The sequence below is a fragment of the Crocuta crocuta genome, unplaced genomic scaffold, assembly GCF_008692635.1.
Source record: "Crocuta crocuta isolate KB4526 unplaced genomic scaffold, BGI_CrCroc_1.0 scaffold61, whole genome shotgun sequence".
NCBI classification, from domain to species: Eukaryota; Metazoa; Chordata; class Mammalia; order Carnivora; family Hyaenidae; genus Crocuta; species Crocuta crocuta.
In genome coordinates, this window is record NW_027528369.1 from 4,531,899 (window position 1) to 4,542,952 (window position 11,054).

General features: G+C 52.4%; 1 protein-coding gene across 1 annotated transcript in view; it reads right to left on the reverse strand.

Annotated features, from left to right (window-relative positions):
• Positions 1-10,476, reverse strand: part of CDYL2 (chromodomain Y like 2) — a 53,155-nt gene extending 42,679 nt beyond the window's left edge. The window contains exon 1 of the mRNA XM_077754052.1: positions 10,208-10,476. Coding sequence (XP_077610178.1) covers positions 10,208-10,382 — 175 coding nt within the window. The 5' untranslated portion in view covers positions 10,383-10,476. The remainder of the gene's footprint in view (positions 1-10,207) is intronic.
• Positions 10,477-11,054: the final 578 nt, after the last annotated feature.

An 11,054-nucleotide genomic window follows, 5' to 3' on the forward strand; every position in this document is an offset into this window, starting at 1 on the left:
AAAACAACCCACCAGATCACTATATTACAGAAGAAGAAAAAACACACCTAGAGACTAGAGCCTCCAACCCAGTACCACTGTCACCAAGGTGGCGGGAGAAGGCTCAAGACTCTTCGACTTTCATCAGGGGTGGAAGCGACGGGGTTGGGCATCCTCCCACCCAGAAGTGGAGCCTCCTGAACTCATCTTCCTGGTTTTCACACACAGAATGAAGACGAATACCCTAGAGTCCAGGAAAAAGCTGCAGGGCGTCTGGCAGTAGGGTGAGAAGCACGCCTCTGAGCAAAAGCGAGAGGCCCCAGAAGCACCACAATCTACCCAAGGGGAAGAGGAGAAGTCAGCTTTCGCTGAGCACTGACCGTGAGCCAGATGCCGCCGTCTCATGCTCTGTGGGAAGCACTGTGGTTCCCAGAGCACAGAGGTGAAAAGCGAGGCTCCCAAGCTGGGAATAGAGTCACCAGCTCCCCAAGAGGCACACTCTGTACTGCACTCACAGACCCTCTGTCCCCAAAGCCCATCCCCGCCCTTCCCGGTGTCTTCCTGGCCATGCTGCCTCCAGAGTTTACAGCAAGTTCAAAGGAGAAATCTAGTCCTTTCTGTGACTGGGATTTCTACTCAGAAGTCTACTGCGTTTTCCCTTCCACAGCAAAGGATGATACAAAACACAGAAAACGCAGCCCAGGTGAAATGCACTCTACCAAAATGGATCCCCAATAACTTTGATGGGGGGCAGGGGGGTGGGGGTGAAGCCCAGGCATTTAATGAAGAGCCTGTGAGACAGTGTGACTCAGGGGAGAAGAAGCGTAGTAAGTAGGGTGCTCACAGCAGATGGTGAGAACTAGTGTCAGGCAGATGAGGGAAGGGGAATCCTTCGTTGCCAGTGCGAAGACCCTGATAAACCATTAGCTCTCCCTGACATGTCCCTAGAAGCAGGGAGCACAGTGTGAGCACACAGGACAGCCCAAGCCGGGGAGTGAATGGGGTGGGGGGTGGATCTGGCCCAGGACCCCCACCTCATGGCAGTAAGGGATTCCTGCCTTCCCTCTTCGGTCCATTCACTCATCCACTCCCTCACTGGGCAGGCATTTCTCAAGCACCTACTATGTGCCCAGCATTGTGAGGTGCCAGAGACACAACTGTGAGCAAAACAGAGAGCACCCCTGCCCTGGTGGGGCTCAGGATCTCACAGAGTGAGGGGAGTGGAAATTACCCACCTGATCAGGTCGTGACCATGACACACGGAGAGGAAGAGACACTGCTCTACGTGCACTAACGAAGCTGCCTACACTGGGAATCCGGCAGGGTTTCCAGGGGGAATCGTCACCTGGGTGAGCCCCGAAGGAGGAGGAGAGGTCGAGCGCTCACACGAGGGCTGGCAGGAGGGGAACACGCATCAGGTCACAGGGAGACAGCTGTGGGGACGGCGCAAGGCAGGCTTCTCGCCAGAGCGGGGGCTGTGGGAAGGGCTTTCTCGGCCCCTTCCGGAAAGAGTCCAAAAACACCTTCCTCCTGCAGGCTCCACCTGTCTAGTTCTTTAGCCAACCCTGACTACACGGAGAATTCCCTGGCGCTTCAGTGTTCCCTGCGGGCTGGTCTAGAAGTAGCTGAACTGCCACCTGCTTTGTGGCTCCCGGCACCCACATGTGGATCCTTGGCTCTGTGCCCATGTGCCTGCGGTCATCACCCCCACCGTCCCTGCCTTTTTTCTGGCTCAGTCTATCAGACGCTACTTGTGCATCATCTCCTCCAAGAAGCCCTCTCTCCTAACTCCCTTCCCAACCTGTCTGAGGCACCCCTGCCCATAGCTGCCTCTGTATCAACTGTGTATCTCCTCATGGTATAAGGCACTGTCTAAACAGTTCCTGGGATATGCCAGTCACCCGAGGAGCTGAGTTAACATATATAAGAAAGGATTCATGGGGCACCTGGGTAGCTCTGTCGGTTAAGCATCCAACTGTTGATTCTGGCTCATGTCATAATCCCATGGTTTGTGGGTCTGAGTCCTGCATTGGTCAGGACGGAGCCTGCTTGGGATCCTCTCTCTCTCCGCCTCTCCCCCCTCATGCACACTCTCTCAAGTATGCACGTGCGCACTCTCTCTATAATTTTTTTTAATGTTCATTTATTTTTGAGAGAAAGGGAGGAGAGGACACAGAATTGGAAGCAGGCTCCAGGCTCAGAGCTGTCAGCACAGAGCCCGACGTGGGGCTCAAACCTACAAACCGTGAGATCATGACCTGAGCCAAAGTCAGATGCTTAACCACTCAGGCACCCCTCTCACTCTCTCCCTTTAAATAAATAAATAAAACTTTAGGGAAAAAAATACATTATGTATAGTACTCTAAAATGCAAATGGGAAAATACGGTTAGAAAACCAGGAAAGGGTGGACAGACCAATCACTAATATGTACCAAATGTCTACCCTATGGCAGGCCACATTCTAAGGCTGTGCTATGAATGAATTCATTTCTTCTGCTCCCCCCTCCCATCCCATGACAGAGGACTGCATCTGTAGTTTATGAGTGAAGAACTGGCCCAGAGAGGCTGAGCCACTTGCCAGGGGCAACGTGGACGGATGCCCCTGTCTATTCCCCACACAGAGCGCCAGCGGCATGACCGCATGCGGGCCACCCCCAGGGAAAGAACAGGAGAAGACACTCACCCCCGTTTGTTAACGGAAATCACGACGACGGAATTTGGGAAGCATGACAAAGACTAGCAGCATCCAGCGTCGGCAGGAGGGTGTTGACGGAAGCTGTCTAAACGTCCATCAGCGAGAGGACAGCTTATCTGGACACTAGAAAACTCTAGGCAGCTAAAAGGGGAAGCCGATCTCCAAACGCCTGGCACAAATGGATTTTTAAGTTAAAACAAGATGTTCTCCCCATTCCCAGTCTCTACTTGGATGCCACCTTCTCAGTGAGGCCTGGAGCGTGTGTGTGTGTGTGTGTGTGCACGCGCCCTCATATCTTTTAATCTGAGGCCCAGAGGGAAACCACTCACTACTAGTCATTCCTCCTCCCTGGAACACGAGATCAGCATCTTTAGAACCACTAAAGATGCCCCATAGGAAGGCCGCAGGGGGCTGGCCAGAATCATGGCCTAGGACACAGGAAAACATTTGCTGGTGTGAACTTAAATCACCGCAGTGCCTTTTGCTTTCCCTTCTTAACACTGATCACAGAGAAGCCTGGGTGGCTCAGTCGTTTAAGCGTCTCACTTGGGCTCAGGTCATGATCTCACGGCTTGTGGGTTTGAGCCCTACATCGGGCTCTGTGCTGTCCAGCTTGTAGCCTGGAGCCTGCTTCGGATTCTGTGTTTCCCTCTCTCTCTGCCCCTCCCCCACTCATGCTCTGTCTCCCCTTCAAAAGTAAATACACATTAAAAAAGTTTAAAAACAACAACAACAAACTGATCACAGACCACGGAGAGCTTCAGCATCGCCGGACCTGGCACCACACCCCAAAGCCTCTCCTTGGTCTTCTGCGCCTCAACCCCTTTGAGCCTCAGCTTCCCTACATAGAGGCAAGACCAATGATAGCAAACCTTGCTGTGTTGCTGTGTTATTAAGTTGCTGACTCAGAGAAACACCGAGGGGACTGAATGCTATTGGTCTGCTAAACAAAAGAAAGGAGCTCAGCACCACCACGGCCATAAGCATTAACGACATTAACGACGACTGACTTTTTGTATGAGAAACGGGGGTGTGAGATGAGCCACAGGCCTGGGGGTCCACCCTGATTGGGGAGCTTTCACCAAAGCCAGCAAAGCAATTTTCATTACCGTTTTGGGACCCCCCCTTACTGCTTGCACACAGTGGGGGAGGAGGGGACCACTTCCACTCCTCACCCCACTTGCGTTGACTCCCCACTGATGAATGGTAACTTGGAAACGGTTCCTGAGACTTGTTTTGAGGTAGTTGAAAGAGGAAAACAATATCTGAGCCGACAAGGAAAGTGATGAGTCGATCTCTGGATCCTGACATCGGCCTCTCGGGACGCCAAAAATCAAATCCAGGAGTGGGGAGCAAACCACAATGTTGACTTCCTCCTTGGGTTTGCCACGGGTCAGGCAACAGTCAGATTTTTCATCACCGTCTGGCACTCTGCAGTGGCCAAGCGGGCAGGTCTTCACGTTACCGCAGAAGAGACTTTTAAGTTGATTCATTAGCACAAAGTCACTTCCTTGCCACACTTTGAAAGACAAACCAGACGCACCCCCTGGCCTCTCGCTGTCATTGCTAGTTTGGAAAAGGACCTACTTTTGAGTAACAAAAAAGGTTGGTCGAGGTCTGTTGGCCCCGGGAGCGCGTGTTTGAAGCGTGTTAGAACAGCTGGGCCCCGGGGACACATGCCTGCATCAACGAGCCCACTGATGTGACTCAGTCCAGGGCAGGAGACTCAGGGCCAGGAAACTCTCTGCCTCTTCCGGAGACGAGCTGGGCACCTCAAGAAGCAGCAGTGATTCTAAAGGTCACGAACTGGGGTGAAGGTCAGGGCACAGAGGGAGAAGCTGGTGGAGGTCACAATTTTGAGGAAGTGCTGGGTCTTTTAGCACTAGATGCTTAAGTAGAACCGACTTATGCTTTTCCTTCCTCTCCCCTTCGTTGTCTGGTTTGGAAATCCAGGTTATACTGGCCTCAGCAACGGAGCTGGAGTGTGTCTCCGTTTTTATCTGTTCCCCACAATCATTTGGAGAACAGAGGGATTATCTGTTCTAGAATATTTGGGAGTCTTGTTGTAAAACCATCCGGGCCTTCTGTGCCTTCTTCCTGCTTTCTATGAGCTGGGTGACAACTGAGTTAATTTCTCTAATCATTAGTGATCTATGTAGGTTTTCTGGTCATGCCTGAGTCCGTCCCATCCAGCTGTTTTTTTTTCTTCTTCTTCTTTTTTAGGAAACTGGTCATTTTATCCAGGGTTCCAAACTGAGTGGCACAGTGAAGGATTATATCCTTCCAGTAAGAAGCAACAAGGGCAAGTCCATGAAGTGGCCCCCGCCCCTCAAATCAGGGCATGTGTTTGTCAGGGATCAGGGTCCAGGAACTTCCTTGTGCTGCCGCCCAGGCAGGGCAGTGATGTGCAGCCCGGCTCTGGAGGCGAACTGCCTGGCTTCCTCTCCTAGGCCCTACCCTGGGCACATGTACCCACAGTCCCCTCCTCTGTAAAATGGGTAGAACAACAGGAGTGACTTCTCAGGACCCTAGAAGGATCACACAGAATCCTTTGTAATCCCCATGGCCTCCTTGTAGGGGAGTCCTCATGCTCTTAAAACGTTCAACTGAAACAACTTTTTGCTTCACAAACTTTCAACTTAAAGATTCTCATGAATGCCAACTCCAGGTCCAGACCAAAAGCACTTCCTCTCTTTCCAGCACCACCAACTGGCACTTACAACCACGGTCTGTCATTCTCATCTCAACCCTCATGGCGCTTACTAGTCTAGAGCCATGGTTCTGCAGGTGGGGTCCCTGGACCAGCAGCAGCATCTGAGAATGTTCTAGAAATTCAGACTCTCGGGCTGGACTTCACATCTACTAAATCAGACATTATGGGAGTTGGCATAACAATCTTGTGGGTCATTTTTTTTAAAATTTTTTATATGTTTATTTATTTTTGAGAGAGAGAGAGACAGAGCATGAGTGGGGGTCAAGGGGTGGGGAGAGAGAGGGAGACACAGAATCTGAAGGAGGCTCCAGGCTCCAGCTGTCAGCACAGAGCCCACGCAGGGCTCGAATCCACGGGCAGCGAGATGATGACCTGAGCCGAAGTTGGACACTCAACTGACCGAGCTGCCCAGGTGCCCCCACACCCTTGTGTTTTAACACACCTTTCAGGGGATTCTGATGCTAGCTCTGTGAGAGAGAGCCCTAAATTCTTAAAAGCGACAGGGTATTACCCAAGCTCCTGCTGGGTTCTGAGGGGTTAAAGGATGGCTATTCCCCTGTGATCCATAAAGAGGAAGAAGATAATCATGTTGGAATAGGAGTAGCAAAGAGATACACAAGCGTCACAGGAGCGAGAGCTGAAGATAACTTTAAAAGATCAACGGAGAGAAAATGGCAGTTGCCTGTTGGTGTGGGATGGCTCATTCAACGATCAGAACAACTCTGAAAACCCTGGCTCAAGCCACGTCTGAGATACGGCGCCCAAGCGACAGACAACCGCCATCAGGATGCAAGGAAAAGGATTCTCAAAATTCAAAGAAACATGAACACGGGACCACAGGATCAGCATCAACAGCGGAAGTACACGGGCTTCGTGGACACCTGGAAAACGCTAGGCGTCTGTGGGCTGTGCTATGGCTCCGTGTGGAACGCTGGCTCCTAGTAAGGGCGTTGCCACAGGACAGAGGCTCATCTGAATCTGGAAGGTACTGATGCTTTGATCCGTTCAGACGAGAGAGTGCTAACCCGCTTTCCTGGACCGGACCACGGCACAAGCTAGCTAACTCAACACCTTTTCCGTACACATGAAACCGGTGTGTTTTAGGGGGGAAAATAAAAGTGTGAGGGAAAAGGAGAGAGAGATGCCTGGGACAAAAGTGCATCAGCAGCAAGAAGTTATGTCAGGGTTATGTTTTAAACCTCTGAAGGACCAATTCACATTCCCACGTAACCTTAAAATCCAAGGGGTAAGGGGCTTTCCCAGCAAATGGATCCAAGGACCGTTCATTGCCGACAACCAAATGCCTCCTCTGCAACTAGTGTATGCTTAAAATTCAGCAGTGAAAATGCATAACCCACACCCTGCCCCTGAGGGCTGGATTCACTGGATTTGGGGTGAAGCCCATTTTTTAACAAGCTCCCCAAGGGCTACCGACGCAGACGGTTCCGGACCACAGAGCCATTTGTCATTACCAGAGGAGTGAGAAGCAAGCGCAGTACCGACTCGCTGCATACACACTTCCCAAACACTGCTGGGGAAAATGCAGCCTGAAACCAAAACACCCCCCCCCCCCCGAGCCCCATTTTAGCATTTGTTCCCACAGCACAGATCAAGGAAGTCAGCAGTAAATGAGTAACGTGTTACATAAGTTGCTTTTCTGTATGCAGAACCTTAATTCACCAACGAAAAGTTGAAATCATAAAAAAAGTAAGCCCGCCCCCAAAACAAATGCCGGGAAAGCAAATCCAGGATCTCCCCATCACCTTCTCCCAGGCAGAGATAAACCCTCCTCCGGGCTGCAGACCCCACCGGCTCACCTTGTGCCACGAGGAACTGGTTTCTTTGGTGGAGGTGGGGAGAGAGCGGACGCTCAGGTTTCCACACGGGCACAGACACTGGCTTCATGGAGACTTTTCTCTGGTTGAAAACCTGAGTGGAGCCATGTTTTGTTTGACTACACCTCTGGCCCCTTTGCTGGCAAGTTCTGGAACCAGAAAACCCCTCTGTCTTATCTAAGAACCCCAAACCACCTTTCTCTCTTTGGTAAGGATTCCTAGTCTTTTCCTTTCCCCAATTTCCCCGAGACCTACACAGGGGAAATTGTTCTAAGCTTGTTCTAACTAGAATGTTAAAGGCTGACAGTGTTTGGAGAATTTATCAGCCCAGTGACCACAGAAGATGCAAATGTGGGCGTGGCAAAGGTATACCATGTATATAATATACACATTACTTCTTCTGATGAGCCAGCCTCAGGAATCTTCTCAACACTGAAGTGGAGCCGTGCACTCTCAACTTAACTGGAAGTAAACTGTAAGTTACAGACACTTTTTTTTTTTAAGTTTAGTTATTTATTTTGAGAGAGAAAGAGGGAGATTAGGGCAGGGGGCAGAGAGGGAGAGACAGACTCCCAAGCAGGCTCCACGCTGTCACCACAGAGTCTGATGCGGGGCTTGAACTCACAGACCATGAGATCATGACCTGAACCTGAATCAAGAGTCAGACACTTAACTGACTGAGCATCCCTAAACTGTAAATTTTGGAGGGAGAAGTCCCTATCTTTTATTGCTCTACTGCAAACACCTAGCATGGTGGCTAGCTCTTAGGAAGTGCTAAAAGAACAAAACAAAAAGAAATCACTCAATTGACTTAAATTGACACCTGATGTGAACCTCCGTTGCCACCCCCATTTCGCCACAGAGCACATTTCAAAATGCATTAGAGTCACGTGGGGTGCTCATTTAAAAACCCACCTTCTGGGCTCCACCCCAGGCTTAGTAAATCAGACTCCATGGGACCTTCATTTTCAACAAGGTGCCAGGTAATCTTACACACATAACATTTGAGAATCGCAGCCTTAACCTTGCAGGGGAATCTCAAGGGCACCAATACTAGGGAATGTGATTAAGCAAAAGAGCCCTTTGAGAACACCCAAAACAGAACAAAAAAAAGAGGCAGGTAGCTTCCTCCTCTCCTCCTAGGCACGGGCCCAAGTGGAAGAGATTCAATGTCAGGAAGAAAAAAATGAGGCCAGTAAGAGATCAGAGACAAGGTCTAGAGAAGCATTGTGGAGTCAAGGTTGGGATTGAAGAAGGCCACCTGGGACCCTTGGCCTTTCCCTGCTCGTGGGGCACCACATCCCACAGGCAGATCATGAACCAGGGGGTGCCGACCAGGCCCAAAGATGGAGGGCGACTTTGGAAAGCTGTGTGGAAGGAGAGGAAGGTCCATCTCCCCTTCTCTCTGCATCCAGTGTCCCCACGGCCCCCTGCAGTCTGGCGGCTACAGTCAGCAAGCCGTCCTCCTCCGTGTTCTTCCTCCCACCCCTGAGGCGGCCACATGTGAAGCAGGGCAGGGGACCGTACAGGCCGAGGCCCCCCGCACCTACACCCAAGGAGCCTCAGATATCCCCCACGCCCCCAGCCACCCTCCCGAGCCGGGGAATCCCTCTCCCGCCGGCAGCTGTCGCTGAACGTCAGACACGGATGTTTATGCCAGGCCTCATTTACACAAGCCCACTCCTCCCTGAGAGATGAATTTTTAAAACAAACAGCTTTTACATATGTTAGCAGGCAGAGTCATGTCAGCATCAGGGATCCCCAGACGGAAACATGAGTCAATCTGGGGCAGACACTGCTAAGCAAATCCTGTTTGGGTGAAATCCCTCCCTCCGGAGCAAGGCATCGCTCAGCTTCCCCGGCAAGGCTCCCTCAAGACCGCGGGGCTCTCTCTCTGCAGCGGGGCGCGCCCTGAACACTCTGAACTTGGAAATCACCGCCGCGCTCCTGGGCATCTCCTCCATCACCCCCTCCCGGGATGCTGCCACCTGCGCCCCACACCCCACACCCCTACTCCCTACACACACATTCTGCTTCGACATCGGGCATCGATGCCCCTGCTCTGTCGGGAACAGGTTGTCCACGCTCATCCCAAGGCTTAGGGTTCTGGCGGCTAAAGAGGAGAATGCCACCACCACTGAGACACACAGATACCCGAGAAATGAGGGCGTGCACGAAACAGGTGCAGATGGCCAGCCTGGAGGGCCCGCGCCACTAAGGCCCAGTCAAGGAGTAACTTCACCGTTAAGAAAATGTCAGGTTTGGGAGCTTTAATTACCTTTTGCCTCCTCTTTCCTTAACTCTACCTGTGGGGACTTGGTAAGAGGGAGGGATTCCGTGCCTTTGCTGTGTTGCTTCTGGGGTGAAGGAGGTGCAAGCCCAGAGAGGTAGCAGAGGGTGGGGCCAGGGCAGCTCTCAGACCTGCTCTAGACATGGGGCCAGAGCACCCATGCTGGAGACAGAGGAGGGGCCGGAGGCCCAGCTGAAGCCCGGGCCTGGAGAAGTTCAAGTCCAAACTGGGTCTGAGAAGAGGGCCAGACCCGCCCTTCTGGGCTCCACGGCTTTGGAGGGGGGATGCTCAATGAGACTGAAGGCAAAGCCTCTCGGAAGCACATGCCACCCAAGAGACGCACTGGCCGGCCCCCTGGGGACACGGGTCTCGGGTCCTGGTGGGTGAGGGCTTCGAGCAACCCTCAGAACAAGGTCTCTAGAGTGGTTACCGTGGCCTTGGGATTTTCAGCCCACTACCGGCCTGGGCGGGAGCATCAGTGGCTTGGCCTCCCCACGAGCACAGGTGTCTGCAACCAGTATGGCCCCGTGACCAAGTCCACACGACTCTAGGTGAGGGAGCCAGAAGCGGAATGCCTGCCTAGCTAAGAGCCGGGGTTCGGGGGCAGGGAGGTCTCACCTACTCCCCTAGGCTGCACGCAAAGCCCCCCGGCCACCTGGACCAGACCAAACACAGGAGAAAGACAAGCCACGTACCGAGCCCGTTCTCCGCCAGTGCTGCGTGGTTCACACCACACTCCGCCAGCTCTTGCCCTCCGACGTCATTCAAATCCAAGCCAGGCTGATGGGACCCATTTCCAAAGTGCCTCTCTTCCTTCTCGGAACCGGTGTCCCCATTTTCCATCCCATTCTGAGCCTTTTTCAGCGGCATTATTTGCAAACCGCTGGGGGTAGTCCTGTAAGACACCGTCTTGGTGGCCCTGTCACCGCCCGAGGGGGGCTTAGCCGAATAGCCTTTCTTCGGCTTGGACAGGGAAGGGTTGATCCGCTTCCGTTTATGGGAAGTCCCTTTGCTCTTCCCGGATTCTGAAGGTCTGTGGGAGAGTTTCTCAACCGACGGGCCTCGGCCGTCACGCAGGAGCTTGGAGGTGCTGGCCTGCTTCCCTGACTTGATTCTTTTGTCCTTGGCCACGTGCAGCCCGTTGAATTCGTCGATAAATTCCTCACAGTGCAACAAATGGTGCTCTGGCTCCCACGTGTCCTCTGTGCTGCCGTAGCCTTTCCATCGGATGAGATACTCCCATTTCCCTTTCTTGTTCTTCCTCTTGTCTACAATCCTTTCGACCTGAAGCACGATATGAGAGAGTCAGGAGAGAGAGAGAGAAAAGGGGGAGAGGAGAGAAATCAGGCCCAGGCAACATCAACACAAAGCCCTCAGGACAGTCACACGGACCAGGGGACATAGCCATTCAACACCGGAAGCTTAGGCTTCCAGGAGTGTTCAAGAAGGCTGGTTTATTTTAGGATATCACTGAATGGAACCAAAGGCCCTCGGCTGTTTCCCATGACAACTGTGTGAGGCCATGCCTGGCTGGTGGCATCT